Source organism: Urtica dioica, chromosome 8 (assembly GCF_054948205.1).
Source record: "Urtica dioica subsp. dioica isolate 48M chromosome 8, U.dioica_male_clone48M_v1_H2, whole genome shotgun sequence".
Taxonomy (NCBI): domain Eukaryota; kingdom Viridiplantae; phylum Streptophyta; class Magnoliopsida; order Rosales; family Urticaceae; genus Urtica; species Urtica dioica.
Window position 1 is genome coordinate 39,442,483 of NC_142763.1, and position 17,090 is coordinate 39,459,572.

A 17,090-nucleotide genomic window follows, 5' to 3' on the forward strand; every position below is an offset into this window, starting at 1 on the left:
AGTGTTCAAGTGAATTTCAGACTTTAGGTGTATAATCAGAACGAAGATGATTTTGGACCTATTTTGGAGCTTCCGGGAGTCCAAACGAAGAAAAAATGACGCATTTTGAAGAAAGTCAACACTGGAAGACTAGAGTAAAAATCAGCACGGTGCGTCAACCTGTGATCGCGCCGCGATGATTTTAACCGCGTCACGATAAAACCCTGCAACAAACCGCGATTAAAAACATTGTTGAACTCGGCGCGATGATCAAGGAACGCGGCGCGATGAATTGTGAAGCGACGAGCTGACGACGGATTTAACGAGATTTTCTCCGAATCTTGAACAAATCTAGACTATTAAATCTCATCTAAGAGACCAGATTGACTCCGAAAAATATACCTCTTACCTATTTAAACAACTCTTGTAACCTAAAAACACATCTTTTATTCATTCTAGTTTTTAAGTATTCTATTTTACATCTTTTGAGAGCTTTTGAGAGGAGAGATAACATTCTTCGTTGGAATCGACAACGCCGGCGTTGTGCACTTGAACTCCATTAATAGTTCTTATTCTTTCATTCTCTTTACTTTTATTTTATAAACTCAGAATTATTTTGAATCTCTAGTTTTAGTTAATATGAATGCTCTTTTGCTCTCCATATTCATTATTTTTCTTTCAATAATTTTTCTTTGCTTATCTATGATCATGAATTCCATTAGAGGCTAGGCTTTTAGTGGGGTTGCGATGTAGTCGGAATTAATAATGGTTATGGGTTTTTCATTAGGTTAGTTCATGCTTTAAGTGCTTCAATAAAATGCTTGCTTGATTAAAATTGTTCTTAATGCTTTTTTTTTGCTTAATCACCATTAGAATTGCCTGCTTGGCGTGTTTAGCTACTTGAGAGAGAATAAAGAGTCGTGCTTTTATTTTAGTCTTCATAATTGATCCTAGCTTAGTAGAGAACCTAGGCAGTTCATGTAATCGTTAGAACTCTTGTGTTTATTGCGTGTGATTGCGTTAATAAGATTAGAGACCGAGAGGAAAACTATCCGATAATTGCATAGGTTTGCTAGATCACTCGAGAGAGGCTAGTGAATATCATTGATAGGGTGAGATTAGCTTACATAGGAGTAGTTCTTGTTGTTCGTACACGAAACCCCCGATCCAGTATTTTTTGACGAAATCGTGACCCCTAATTTCTCGTATTTGAAAACTCGTGTTTCTTTATTGTTTTTAGTTTATTCAGTTTAGTAGTCTCTTAATCATAAACTCTTGCTTCACTTGAAATCAATTCGCTACAAATTAGATAAAAATCGCTAGAATTGCTAGTCTCTGAGGGTTCGACATCCGTTCTTCATACTATATTACTTTTTCTATACGTACGCTTGCGTGTGTAATTATTTCGCAACAATGACCCCGAAATGGAGGAATGTATTTGAAAAATACAAAACGAGAAAAGTCAAGAAATTTTGATTAATTATGCCAATACAGGTATACAATAGAACTGAAATGATGAAATCAATGATGCGTGCTCATATAGTCTTGCATGTGATGTCATGGACGAAAATGATGGGAATCTCGAACCAAGGTCTATCACTTAATGCAATAGATATGATTGGGATGAATGGAAATAGACAATCCAAGCCGAACTTGACTCGCTTAACAAGCGCAAGATTTTTGGGCCTATAGTACTCACACCTGTAGATGTGAGACTTGTTGGATCCAAATCAGTATTTGTACGAAAGAGAAACGAGAAAATGAGATTTAAGATATAAATCTCGATTTGTTGTCCAAGGTTTTTCTCAAAGCCCCGAAATTGATTTTGAAGAAACATATTCCCCTCTCAAGAATGGAATTACACTCAGATATTTGATCTAGCGTAGCAGTGCACGAGAAACTAAATATGCATCTCATGGATGTTGTGACAGCTTAATTATAGGGATTGCTTGATACTCAAAATATATATGAAGTTCCTTGAAGGATTCAAGATGCCTGTAGCATCTAGTTCAAAGTCGAGAGAAAAAATATTCTATCAAATTGCAAAGATCTTTATATGGGTTAAAGCAATCCGGACGCATGTTGTATAATCATTCAAGCGTATATTTAATACAAAATAGTTATTGTAACACCAAAAATTGAGGCTAGTAGGATAATAGAAATAAAAAAAAACTCGTTTGACAATTTCATAACAAAATGACAAAATAAATATACACGTCGGACATAGTTTGAAAAGTTAACAAAAATTTCACCCATGTGATTAAACACATCTCAAAATACAATTAAGATATGTCACAATTTCAACATCCACAAAAAAGAAAGACAACTGCCCCTCGACAAAGACCACATTTTAGTATAGCATTGGGTCAAAATAGACACAAGACAACAACATCATCGGGGAATCTAAGTCAATATGGTCGAGCATTTCACATATCAACTCACCACGTGTACAATGAGACTAAACAAGTGAGCTTGAGCCTATAAATAAGCTTCTCTCTCTGTTCGTCAGGAAAATCACATACACCACATGTGGGGGGAAAATAATTAAAAAAAAGGTGAGTTTCAACATGCTCAGTAGGAATACCATTACTCACCCTAAGCTTTTATTCATTTTTATATAAATCAAACCGCATCATTTATCAAAACTCATAGTTACCAACTTTACGCTATTAACCGATTATTAACAATAATTTTATTTTAAAACTCAAAACATCAACGAAACTTCCGGCATGAAGCCAAGAGTATCTACTATGGGCTGCAACACCCCAGGTGGACGCGCATCACCCACAATCGATGCTAGACCTAAAGTAATTGGGTGAGGTGGACCCAATGACCGGTAACCCCGAGTCTCGCCCCGTGTAAACTCGCTGCGCAGCAAAAGGAAGCAGAATACGTCATCTCTCTCTCCAATAAACCTTTTTGGACAATAATGTCCCCGGACGGAAACCCGACAACGAAGAAGTTCGTTCTCATTCCACTTATCCTAATCATACTAGGTTATAGTTTTGAAAACTCTAACTCGCCGCGGAAACGGAATGAGTCTATAAGGTTTAGTGTCCACCTAGTCAAATCTACCTATTACTAAGCGTTTTAAATTCATGAAAAACTCTCACAAACGACCAGTAAATGAATCCCTACTTTTTTGGATCCCGAAAGGTACTCGACGGGAAGCTAGGTAACGATCGCCTCGAAGTATGTGTCACCGTACACGGCTATTTTTTTAAAGGCTCGAGAATTGGGTCGAATGGAGTTCACGGTTGCGTTCGAAACGTCAAACAGACTCGAGAATAGCCTCTGCTCAAAATTTCATTACTAGAGCTCTGGCGACGGTGGCGCTCCGGCATACCTTGACGAGGTTGGTTTTATGCAGATCTACACTAAAATCACAAAACTTACGTTTTACCGGCGTTGCTCCGACGAACGACTTACAGTCTAATTTGAAAGATTAAATTTTCCAATATGTCAAAAAGAAGTTTCAATCCGTCACTCACCTTTTCTCCGACTTTGGCCGCTTTTCCGGCGAACGACAACGACTCCAGGGACAAAGTTTGTACTCAAAATGATCCTTGTGATTAGGTCTTGGCGATGGTGGTGGAGGTGTATCTCGCCTCCCGTTGGTTTGGTCGAAAATCTGCCGGAAAGAAAAAGAGAAAAAAAAAGCTAGGATAGAGAGAAAGATGAAGTGAGCGTGAGTGACAACGACGGGAAGAGTAAGGGAAGAAGCCTTTTTCTTTTTAAAAATAAACCATGCCACCTAAGCCTGGTCAAACCAAAGACAATATGACAAAGTATAATCATAAATAATTAAAATAAATAAATAAAAAATTGGGTTTTTACAGTTATGTCAATAACTCTATTTGCCTTTGCGCATTCATTAATAAATCAACATTCAGGTGTGTGATCATTGTTGTTTATGTTTATGATTTGAATATTATTGGGACTGATGAAGAGATCAAAGAAGTAATTTCTTACCTAAAGAAAGAATTTGAAATGAAAGATCTTGAGGAGACAAAATTTTATCTAGGATTGCAGATTGAGCACGTGAAAAATGGAATATTTGTGCATCAAACAAATTACACAAAAAAGGTGATAAAACGTTTCCATATGGATAAGTCAAATCCTTCAAGTACCCCAATGATCATCAAATCCCTAGATGTGGTAAAAGACCCATTTCATCCATGTGAAGAATTTGAACAAATTCTTGGTTCTTAAGTACCATACTTCAGTGCGATTAGAGCTCTTATGTACCTTGCTAATTGCACTCGACTTGATAATCTATTAGCAAGATTCAGCTCAGCTCCTACGAAAAGACATTGGAATGGATTTAAACACGTGTTTCGTTACCTTCAAGGAACGATTGATTTAGAATTATTTTATCCTAACAATACGAAACCAATTTTGATTGGTTTTACAGATGCAATTTATTTATCAGATCTGCACAAAGGGAGATCCCAGACTGGATATGTGTTTATGTGTAGAGGGACTACAATTTCTTGGCATTCTCAAAAGCAAACGCTCTTCGCCACATCATCAAATCATGCGGAGATTATAGCACTACATGAAGCAACTCGTGAATGTGTATGGCTAAGATCGACGACGCAACATATTAGAGCCACCATCACCTTCCACCAATCGAGGACCCCATCACACTTTATGAAGATAATGCCGCATGTGTTACTCAAATGAATGAATGATTCATCAAGAGCAACACAACAAAGCACATCCCTCTGAAGTTATCAACATCCATTCACTCAAGAGCTAGAGAATAACAATGTTACCGGCATCCACTATATTCATTCTTTTGATAACTCATCTGATCCCTTCACAAAAGTTGCTCTCCACTTCAACTTTTAGAAAACATGTTCATGACATTGGAGTGCGTAAATTGCAATATTTATAAAGGAACGCCCCCATGTTTGCATCAGGGGGAGTTTTGCACGGCTGTACTCTTTTTTCCTTACTATGATTTTTATCCCATTAGATTTTTCTTAGTAAGTTTTTAACGAGGCAAAATGAACACGTAAAAATGATAATGAGCATCCCAAGAGAAAGTATTATGAATGATGTGATTTACTCATTATAATTACCTTATTTTTTTTTACTCCTTTATTATTATGTTGTACCAATTAATGTTTTGATTTTCTTGTCCAAATTTGACTATAAATAAGATGGGCATGATTGATCTTAAATCCATCCCCATTTTCACAATTCACATTCTACACTTTAGTGTATACCTCTCTCTATAAATCGCTTACCTTGAATATTTATTATTATAGTTGTTCTTGCTTTTACTTTTTTTTTTTTTTTTTTTGAGTAGGGGCACTATCGGCCAGGATTACATGATATATTAGCAGTGCAAAGCGCATGTGGCACTATCGACCAAGATTACATAGTAGGTGGCACTATTGACCAAGATTACATACTTATTAGAATAAATACTAGGGGGCATGCATTTCTGCATCCCATGGAGGTTTGAACCCATGACCTCTCCGTCGAGGTGAGTGTGGGATTACCGCTAGACCAAGCTAGCTACCACATTGTTCTTGCTTTTACTTATTTCTTTGTTTTCATGTATTTAAATGTTGTTAAAATTATTAAAATAATAAAGAAATAAAAAGTATATAATAGAGTAATAAGTAACATGTTTTTCTATATTTGGAAAATAATAATAATAAAACTATTCGTCTCTCTACCCAAGGATTGAAATCTCGCGCGAGATGGGGTATTTCGCGCGAGATCTCGTTTCTCGCAGTGGCACGAGAGAGATTAATATATCTCGATCAAAATCTCGCGACAAGAAATAAAAAAACGTAAATAATCACGTTAAAAAAAGTTTAAACTGTATTTGGGCCGTCCATTTCAGCGGGTCTATCTACAATTTGAAGGTTTAACATTAGGTAAAGTTCTCTTCTTTATTTATAATGTCCAAAACTAAGATAACTCAGTTTACACAAACGATGTGACACTTTTTTTTTTCTCCACAAACCTGCATACATGTGTGAGATAAAAGCTTCATCATTGGATAATGATGTGATGTCAAAAAAATAATGTGTATTCTCTATTTCTCTTCAACGTGGTAGTGTTATTGCTTTTATTTTATCTCACAATTTTTTATTCCAATTCCACTGTGGCTCACATCATCATGTACATTTCTCTACATTTCTCTACAGCCAAACTCAAACCATATACGAAATTTTATAGCTGTACTCAAATATTAATGTGTAAACTGTAAACAAAACAAACATACATATATCTAATATGAAATATATTATTAACTTTATTATTGGATCTTAATATTAATTATATATATATACTAATTTGTAATACCTTTTAAAACAATTATTAAGTTTTAGTATATATATGAACTATGCTTATGAATGATAATTATATATATATATATATATATATATATATATATATATATATATATATATATAAATTTATAATACCTTTTAAAACAATTATTAAGTTTTAGTATATATATGAACTTGTGAATGAAAACTCTATGCGAAACTTTTTTTGTTTAAATTTATGTTTTATCTATGTTTTAGTATATATATGAACTGTGTTTATTAATGATGATTATATATATATATATATATATATATATATTAATTTGTAATACCTTTTAAAACAATTATTAAGTTTTAGTATATATATGAACTATGCTTATGAATGAAAACTCTATGCGAAACTTTTTTTGTTTAAATTTATGTTTTATCTATGTACGTATGAAAATTAAAAAATATTTTTTCAAATTGTATTTTTTGTTTAAATACCCCACAGAATACCTTTTTTTTGCGATATATCATGCGGAATGCGGTTTACCACACGGTACGAGATACCCCGAACGTTCATCAAATACCGCGAAATACCATAGTACGAGACGAGATACCCTCAAAATTAGAAGTGCGGTACAACCGCGAGATGCGAGATTTCAATCCACGCTCTCTACACATTAATATAGCTTGGGCCAAGTGGTAACACCACTCTCCTCCCAAGGGGAGGACGCGGGATCGAATCTCGGCGGGCGCAATGCCCGCATTTAATTAATTAATTCTGGGGTGTGTTTGTGTGGTTCTAGAAATAGATATTTATATTTGTCCAATCCCCCCAAATTTATAAATATCCGATCTTCTATTATTGGCTATTTATAAAGAGCCATCCCTCGAAAAAAAAAAATATAATAAATCAATTCGTCAATCACACAGCTCTCGCTTTCTTTATCAATCACAGCTGCTCACAGACAGTTATATACTCTCTCTCTCTCATACACACACAGATCTGCTTCGCTTCGCTGATCCTTTTCAAGATCTCTGTCGTCTTTCTCGGTAAATTTCACTTCCAATGACATCATTTCTCGTTTCTCTTCCGAATCGACGATCTCTAGCTCTTTTTCATTTATGTTTATATATTTTATTCAGTCTATTTATTGTATCAGTGCTTCACTTAGATTTTGTTGATTTACGTGCTTCTTATTATAATGCCTAATCGCACATACCTGAATTTTAGCTTATACTTTCCATAATCTTGTGCTTTTGGTCTTCAATGGACGATGACCTAGATAGCTTTATTTATTAATCAAGCTTTAGTTGTCTGTTATTGGCATTAGATTATAGTATAAAGTGAATGCAGGTTCGTGGTTGAGGAAGTACTTTCATTCAATTTTTAACTAAGATAATCTTGTTGCATATACTTATCTATTATTAGCATAATTTATTGTGCATAGTCGTGTGTGTGTACTATTTGATCCGTTACAGCTAGTTTAAAATTTGTGCGTTTAAAGTAAGGTATTTTGGATTTAGATGTGTATGGTAAGTCTGACATCGTATGGATTCAATAGTTGGAGTTTTTTCTTTCTTTAATATAATAAGTGGAAAGTTATATCAGAGAAACACTGAAAGGAAAGTGCTATGCTAGTACCAACACCTATCGTCATGGTTCTTAATTTTTCTTAATTTCTTGGAGAATGTTTGTGATACAGTGGCTTTAGATGTAAAAGTTTATGGGTCAAGTAAAAAACGGAAAAAGGCTTTTCAAGACGCTTCTTGTCATCTTTAGATGTACAAGTGCTTGAGTATTTAGCGTAGAGATTATAGTAAATGAAAACTATTGGAGAAACACTAGAGAAAAAGGACTATGAGCTGAATGTAAACACCACTCCTTATCATTTTTAACGTATTGGGAATGATTCGGGATGTCTCAGATTTAGAAGTAAAAAGTACTCGAGTTAGAGTATTGATGTGGTAGAATTTGATTGTATTGCTTTTAGAATCTAGTTAGGGAAAAATGTTGAAGGAACACTGAAGGAAAGCAATTTTCACAGTAATTACTTACTTGCTCAGATCTTGATCTGTATAAATATCAGAATTGATTTCCCTTGTCTTGGTTTTCGATGAAAACTACGTTGTGAAAAGTTGAGATCATAGGATTTGTGGATGGAAACCTTGCGAGAAAAAAACTAATGCGCTAAGTATATATGTGAAACGAAATTGAGAACATCATGAGTCATGACTTACATTTGTCGAATCTTATTATAGTTTTTGTTTTTGTTTTGGCAGGCTCATCGTTAGTAATATACCAACAATATCATGTCGAGACGGCCCTCAAATACTGGCCGGCGCATTGCTGATGGTGGGAGCATTCCTTTCGTCAGCTCTGTGCAATCAAAAGCACGCTCGTCACCCATACTCTCTCTTGGCCTCCTCATCGTGGTAATACTTTACCCACTATTTCTAGCCTCTTTTCCAGAAGCCATACTGATCACTGGTTTAGTTGGAAAATTTGTTTTAAAATTTACTGTTTAGTGCCAAAACTTCAACAGGCTATAATTTCCCCAACTTATTAGTTTGAGGTTGAGAGAATGTAAATTAATAAAGTTTAATTTTCTGAAAATCTCAGGGTGCTATCCTTATTGTAGTCTATTGCTACAGTGGGTCAGGTATGAATTCGGTTTTCAAACTACTGTACCGAATTATTAAAGAAGGCTCATGAAAAACTTTATTATCGTTCTTCCTGTATCATTTGCTGCCCCCTTGACAGATTATGTTCTACTAGCATCATTTCCCGTTTGTTTATCTTGATTCTTAACATTTCTTTTGCCCACCTATCGTGTAATGTGTGCCAGGTGGAGGTGAAGCGAGCAACATAGAAACTGGAAGAAAATTTGAAGGTGAACTTCATTCCATTAACTTTATTAATTGACCCGATTCACGCTTCCGACATATCACTCATAAATTAAAGTGTGCATTGTTATTGACAAAATTTCTCATAAACCATCATAACGTTCATGCATACTTCATCGTTTAAAGTTAAACCTTCAAATAACCCTTTATGCATAAATCTCACTTCTATCTTGATAGATTAGTATAACCAAATTTAGGCATTCCTTGAGATTTTCTGAGCTTGTGGTACGGTTTACATTTCATTTTGAACTTCTTCGATATCAAAATCTATAGTATATTTCTAGGAATTTAGATATAGCAGAATTATCATAAGTAGATAATCAAGAGGTTGATATAGAATACCTATAAGTTAGGTTAACCTATAAAGAAGAGAGATTAATAGATACGAGCATCATGAAAATTATATGAGATGTAATTCTACCATTGATAATTCTATTGATACAACAAATATATATATATATATATATATATATATATATATATATATATATATATATATATATATATATATATATAAACTGTGCAGGCAGCGGTGTTTCTTGCACATCCGAGGTTCTGAGAGCCATACCCGTGCTGAAGAAAGCGTACGGAGACAGCTTGCGGAAAGTGTTGCACGTGGGCCCCGACACGTGCTCGGTGGTGTCGAAGCTGGCGAAAGAGGACGAGACCGAAGCCTGGGGCGTCGAGCCGTACGACCTCGAAGACGCCGACGCCAATTGCAAGAGCCTCGTGAGGAAGGGCGTCGTGAGGAGTGCCGACATCAAGTTCCCGCTGCCTTACCGAGCCAAGTCTTTCTCCCTTGTTCTAGTGTCGGATGCGCTGGATTACTTGTCCCCCAAGTACCTCAACAAAACTCTTCCCGAGCTGGCGAGGGTATCGAGCCATGGTGTCGTTATATTTGCCGGTAATTATCCCATCGCAATAAGTCTTTTACTCTTCGGTAAATACAAAGTCATAGGAAGTCTTATTGATTATAGAATGCTCACTATTCATTTATTGGTCTATATGGTGGCCGTGTTGGACTGCTTTAGTTATACTTGGTTCAGTTGGTTACATTAGTTAGTTATTATTTCACAGCTAACTGCCCAATGATCTTATATTTCAGGTTATCCCGGTCAAAGCAGACCTAAAGTTGCGGAGCTTTCTAAGTTTGGCCGTCCGGTAATTTCCAGATATGATTTTTGAAACATTCGATCCGGATGATTAAGTCATCTTATCTCATAACCATATCACCTTAAGATGGAAACTATTGGCACTTTAATTAATTGTAAATTGTATTCTTAATTAGTAGTTTTTGCGTTCCTGACCAGTGTTTCATGTTCCATTCTTTGCTCAGGCTAAATTGAGAAGCTCTTCATGGTGGATAAAGTTCTTCCTCCAAAACAGCTTAGAAGACAATGAAGCCGCTTCAAAAAAATTCGATCAAGCTTCGACCAAACGATCCTTCAGGCACGCCTGTCAGGTTTTTCACCTAAAAGCGTATCAATGAGAAGAACCATTGCTCTTTTTTAGCCTCAAATCCAAGCCTAACATCATTGGTGCCCAAAGGGTAAGTTCGTTAGTATATGAAAATGGAAAATATATCCTTTTTTGTGTTTCATTCAATTAGTAAACAGATCTTAGATATGTTTGATCAATGTATTGATTAAGGAAGTGATATTGATTTCCTTCGATGTGTATTGTATTCTTTAGAACTTGGGTTACTTTCCCTCCATTACGATTTTTTTTTTTTTTTTTTTCTGTAATAATTTTGATTTCCCCTTATTCGGTACATTCTTATAGATGTCGCTTTTCGTAGAAAACGACATAAAAATTGTATTACTATTAACGAACAGTGTTACATGTAAAAAATGCTGCAGCAACTCGTCCATCAAAGTATTACAGCTTCAGCAAATAAATTAGTTTAGAGTTTAGACTTTATGCCATATACTCTATATTTGTCTTTTAGTTATCTGGGTTTTTGGGCCTAAGCTTAATGTTCTGATGGTTAATTTACGAGTTGGATTTTGTTAGATTTTGTTAATATGTAAAAGGAATCATTGTGTTTTATAAAGTCGTGGGTAAAAACGTGAGTATATGTTCTTGAATTTTATTTGTGTAGATGTTGATATTTTAAATTTCTAATATGTTAATTTTGGTTAACTTGTTGAATACTTTATGTTTAAATATGAAGACAAAACTAGGAATACTTGGATTTTTCCAAATAATAAATGTTTAAAATTCTTCATTTTGAAAAGCCAAAACGATTGTTATAAAATTACAAATCTTTGGCTAGTGAAGATTTTCGACCGAGATATTAAGGGCAAGGCTAGTGTAAATCTCCATTGTATTAGTTTCCTTTTTCTAACTCGGAAGTCAGAAAACAAAAAGAATCATATGTTGTCGGTCGTTCTCAGAAAACCCGAAACATTAAATTTAACGTGACTTACATTAAATTTCGAATCCCGAGGCATCAAGCCACTAAAAAGCCCATCAAAGCTCAAGAGAGCCAATGCCCGATCAAAACATGTTCAAAGTTTAAGCTCAAGCCCTATCGCGAGTCAGAGCATGCAGGCGCGCCACACCAAGGCGCGCTCACAAAACGCTTGGCACGTCGCGTCTCTTGCTAGGCGCGTCGCGTCTGTGTGAGGAAGAAAACCCCTCATCACGTTCTCCTGAAAAATTAGCCGTGCGTACCTCAAAATCAAATGCGCCCCGTGCGCGCTGACCTCGGCCAAATGGATGCGTGCACACTGCTCCTTTCGCCCGCGCTCACCAAATTCTGCCACGCGCTACATGCCCAACGACAAAGAGGTTCTCCTCAGCCTCCCGAGCAATATATATACCCCTCCTCAGAGAGGGCAAGTACATACACAATTCTCTATCAAGATGACTCGATTCTAGAGTTCTGAAATACTGTCGAGGACCTTCTGCACTCCGTTTGCTTTGTCGAGCATACGATCTTTCTAAAAATTCACTAATGAATATCGATCCCCCTTTTCCTCCTCACATAACAATCAGACAAATGTTGAGCATCGGAACACGCGCTAGGGGCACTGCCTATGTTTGATCTCCCTTATTCTTATTCTCATAATTTTGTGACGAGCGAAGAACGCCTTCGAACTAGAGGGGTGACAACTCGTGACTTTCGAGTTTCTCCAGTTGGCTCGGGTGTGGCCACTTGGTCCGGCCTTGGGTCAAACCGCGCGAAGCATTAAATAGTTGTTCATTTTCTGCGACAACATTTTTGCGCTAGAAGGAGGTGACTTTCTGACTCAAACAACCCAAAATCTCTTCCAACCATCTTCTTCTTTTCCTTTGAAAACTCAATTTTCTCAAACTTGAGAATAGATGAGCAATCAACAACCCGCGCGTTCTGAGGGAGTTTGAATCCTCGAAAACGTCGTTGGAGGTTCAAAATATTTATTGCGCTCCCGGGCGCATGGTGACGAGGAGTCGCTCTCCGAAGAAAGCTCGACCCGCTCACCATCTCCGTCTCCAAGTAGTCAAGCGCATGTTGGAGCATTTGCCGACTAAAGGCGTCAAACGCAAGGTTCCATAGCCAACTGGCTGCAAAACAATCTATGCATGACACGGTAATCCCCAACGGGGAACCCGAAAACCTTAATTAGGAAGGTCGTTACAGCGATCACTGTTATACCGTCATTTTTCTTATGGTAAAAACGACGTCTCAATTGCTAAAACGAAGTTACAATATAAAAGGACAATTTAGTCAAACGGGCTAAAAATACGCATGACTAAACCAAGCGCCAAGCGACAAGCGCCAAGCGCCAAGGGACAAGCGACAAGCGACGAGCGACGAGCGACGAGCGACAAGCGACGAGCGACGAGCGACAAGCGACAAGCGCCAAGAGACATGCAAAAAGCGTCAAGATTAATACTCTATAAATAGCTCAACTCAGAACTCATTCAAAACTCAAGTCATATATTCTCTCGACTCAAAATCCTCTCTCAACTCAGAATTCTCTCAACCTAGAATTCGCTCAACTCATAAGAAAAGACCGATGATCCGACTCAACGAAAAAGAAAAATAGAAGCATTGAAGATCTGATTACCCAACAAAGACAGCGAATAGACGATGAAGAATCCAACAAAAACAACCAAGAAGGCAATGAGAAGATATTCTCTAATCCGAAGGACTCTCAGGAGGACAACAAGTCGTCACGATCCTTTTTAAGAACCGAGGAAACGTGACTCCGACAACACAAGATCGAGACACGTCGCAAGCTCGCACCCCGACACGTGTCCCGCAAATGTTATCCGAGAAATCGCATTAACATTTTGGCGCTAGAAGGAAGGGATCTCGAGAACAATCACGACATTCACACCAGCAATTCTTTTCTCATCCAAAGGAAAGCAGCTTACATCCACCTGAGAATCCTAACTCAAGAGGCGACGCAAGTAATCTCCGCAAGATGACCAACCGTGCCACCGCTTCTGGAAGCAACACCCCTCAACGGGCATAAAGCGTAGCGCTTCATACGCGAGCTCGGACTCAAGCTAGACATAGCCAAGTCCAAGAAACATCGCCACCAAGCGTCGTCCCAGCAGCAAGCACTGTGTCATCATTGCACCCGAATCCCACCGGCCTGGCGAATCCCGCCGCACCTAACTCCGTCTTTATTGAACGAGACGATCGCATGGAGCGCCTCGAGAATAATGTTTTCCTGCTGGCAAGCGAGTTCGCAAGGGAGCGAGAAGAGATGGCCATGATATTACACTCCCAAGCAATAGAGAGACGCCCGCGGAATGCCCGCTTGAGGGGTCAAAGGCATGAGACAGAACAAACACTTAACGATGAACCTGCCAACGAAGGTGGACAAGACGAAGCACCCGACCCAAGCATCCGAGACATCGATCATCATCACCAAGCAGAGTGGGCAGAATAGCCTCAGCGCTCGGGAGCAAACCAAAATGAGGCACCAAGACAACAACTCCCTTAAACCGCACGCTCTACGGCAGGAGCAAGGACTGAACCATCGCGGCGGTCTGCCTTCGAGCGACTGGGACAAGAAGAGGAAGTGGGAGACAGCAGGGACGCAATACATTTTTCGCCACGTAGACGTACCGGGTTGCCAGGACGCCTCGAACCCAATATGGACCTAAGAGGCCATCTCAACGCCCGGTGGGAGATGCTAAGGCGCCAAGCCGCCCCTGAGCCGCAAGAAGCCGCCCTTCCACCAACCACAACACCACTTGTGCCACATGTCACTCTAATCAACCAAGCGTCGAACGAAAGATGGGGCACTACCCGATTTCCGTCCGCCGTCCCTCAGGGGAGAAATGATGAAGTAACCAACATGTTCAATGTGTTAAGGGAGGAAATACGAGAAATACAAGCGGCACAAACCAGGACTCCGATCGTGAGAAGCATGATCGAAGGAGTAGCCTCGCCATTCGCTCCGAACGTCCTTGCCGAAGATGCCGTAGGAAATTTCCGCCCGCCAATCATGGCACTCTACGATGGGAGCACCGACCCTCTCTATCATATCCACCAATACCGAATAATGAAGATGGCAGGGCAAACACCCTCGACAATGTGCCAATCATTTTGCCTCACACTCACCGGAACCGTATTCGAATGGTTCCAAAGGCTAAAACGGAGATCAATTCAATCTTTCGAGGACCTTCAAGAAAAATTTCTCACGCGTTTCGATGCGTCACGCGTCCGAAGGAAAGAAAAGTCGTATCTAACAATTAAGCAAGGACACCACGAAACCCTTCAGCGTTACCTGAACAGATTCATCGAAGAGTCAAACAATGTGGATGAGTACGATGACAGCGATGCTATTTTTGCCTTCATCGATGGGCTCAAAACCGGCAACTTTCTGATATCATTAGTGAGGCAACGACTAACAACCATGTCAGAACTCATCACTCACGTCACCCAGGATATCTCCGTCGACGAATACCTCGACAATCGAAAAGCTAACGATAGAGGAAGCCATCGGAGAGAAGATGAATAATTCAACAACGACTTACGAAGAAAGAAGAACCGGGCCGCGACGGTCACGGTCTCGGACGTCCGTCCACTGCCAAAACAGGGGACAGACCTCTCACAAAAACAAATAGAGAGCTCGTGGAGTCGAGACCTCTCAAAAAAATAATAAATAAACAGAGAGCTCGCGGAGTCGAGACCTCTCACAAAAAAAAAAGAATAAGAGAGCTCGCGGAGTCGAGACCTCTCTAAATAAATAAAGAGCTCGCAGCGTCGAGTCCTCTCACAGCAAAGAATAAGAGAGCTCGCAAAGTCGAGACCTTTCACAAAAAATATGGAGAGCTCGCGGAGTCGAGGCCTCTCAAAAGAAAAAAAAAGAGCTCGCGGAGTCGAGACCGCTCACAAAAAAATAGAGAGCTCGCGGCATCGAGACCTCTCACAACAAAGAATACGAGAGCTCGCGGAGTCGAGACCTCTCACAAAAAATATGGAGAGCTCGTGGAGTCGAGACCTCTAAAAAAAAATATAGAGAGTTCGCGGCGTCAAGACCTCTCACAAAAAAAAAATAGAGAGCTCACGGCGTCGAGACCTCTCACAAAAAAAATAGAGAGCTCGTGATATCTAGACCTCTCACAAAAAAAAGAGAGCTCGCGGCGTTGAGACCTCTCACAAAAAAATAGAGAGCTCGCGACGTCGAGACCTCTCACAAAAAATAGAGAGCTCGCGACGTCAAGATCTCTCAAAAAATAAAAAAAGAAAGAAAAAAAGAATAAAGGAAGAAATAAAGAAAAGAAAAAAAAGAGAAAAAAATAAAACAAAACAAAAAGAAAGAGTGCCGACAAGACTACAAAGTTTCCCGCACGACAAGTCGCACGTGAAACTGGGGGGTTAATGTTATACCGTCATTTTTCTTATGGTAAAAATGACGTCTCAATTGCTAAAACGACGTTACAATATAAAAGGATAATTTAGTCAAACGGGCTAAAAATACGCATGACTAAACCAAGCGCAAGCGCCAAGCAACAAGCAACAAGCGCCAAGCGACAAGGGACAAGCGCCAAGCGATAAGCGACAAGGGACAAGCGACAAGCGACGAGCGATGAGCGACAAGCGACAAGCGACCAGCGACCAGCGTCAAGGTTAATACTCTATAAATAGCTCAACTCAGAACTCATTCAAAACTCAAGTCATATATTCTCTCGACTCAAAATCCTCTCTTAACTCAGAATTCTCTCAACCTAGAATTCTCTCAACCTAGAATTCTCTCAACTCATAAGAAAAGACCGATGATCCGACTCAACGAAAAAGAAAAAGAGAAGCATTGAAGATCTGATTACCCAACAAAGACAGCGAATAGAAGACGAAGAATCCAACAAAAACAACTAAGAAGGCAACAAGAAGATATTCTCTAATCCGAAGGACTCTCAGGAGGACAGCAAGTTGTCGCGATCCTTTTTAAGAATCGAGGAAACATGACTCCGACAACACAAGATCGAGACACGTCGCAAGCTCGCACTCGACACGTGTCCAGCAAATGTTATCCGAGAAATTGCATTAACAATCACGATTACGAAGGCCTCGAGGATTCCGAGGATATCGAGACTTCTCTCACAAAGGGCATGGGACTCTCTGCCGTAAATGAGGCCGATCCTTCGAACCTTTCGTCTAAGACGAGGAACGCGCCTTCCGTTTCCAAAGAAGGAAACTCCCAACGTCCGGCCCATGACCGACTTGGTCAAAGGGAAGACGTTGTGAAAAGCCAAGGGACGCAATGAGTAAGACGTCCTAGACGAAGCTCGCGCATTCGCGTTGCAAACCCAAATCTCAGGGATCAACTCACCTCCCAAAGCGACTAGCGTGACGAAGACCTAAGAAAATGACTAAGTTCTTGACCTAACACTCCTCATGAAGTTCTTACTAACGAAAATCGCCGCACGGACCAAGGGTTAAATGAAAGGTGACAAGTGACTCCTCTCGAGCAGGGAGTC

At 39.1% G+C, this 17,090-nt stretch overlaps 1 protein-coding gene across 2 annotated transcripts; it reads left to right on the plus strand.

Moving 5' to 3' along the window:
• Positions 1–7,173: 7,173 nt before the first annotated feature.
• On the plus strand, positions 7,174–11,039 carry LOC149389749 (putative pectin methylesterase CGR2). 2 transcript variants are annotated; one of them, XM_089624173.1, is made up of 7 exons: positions 7,174–7,310; positions 8,541–8,693; positions 8,881–8,920; positions 9,107–9,151; positions 9,691–10,068; positions 10,270–10,325; positions 10,501–11,039. In XM_089624173.1, exons 2-7 carry the CDS (start codon positions 8,571–8,573, stop codon positions 10,651–10,653), a joined length of 795 nt encoding a protein of 264 aa, XP_089480299.1. In that variant the 5' UTR covers positions 7,174–7,310; positions 8,541–8,570; the 3' UTR covers positions 10,654–11,039. The 2 variants fall into 2 exon arrangements, with proteins under 2 accessions (XP_089480299.1, XP_089480300.1); XM_089624174.1 differs by having other exon boundaries at positions 8,541–8,690.
• The last annotated feature ends 6,051 nt before the right edge of the window (positions 11,040–17,090 follow it).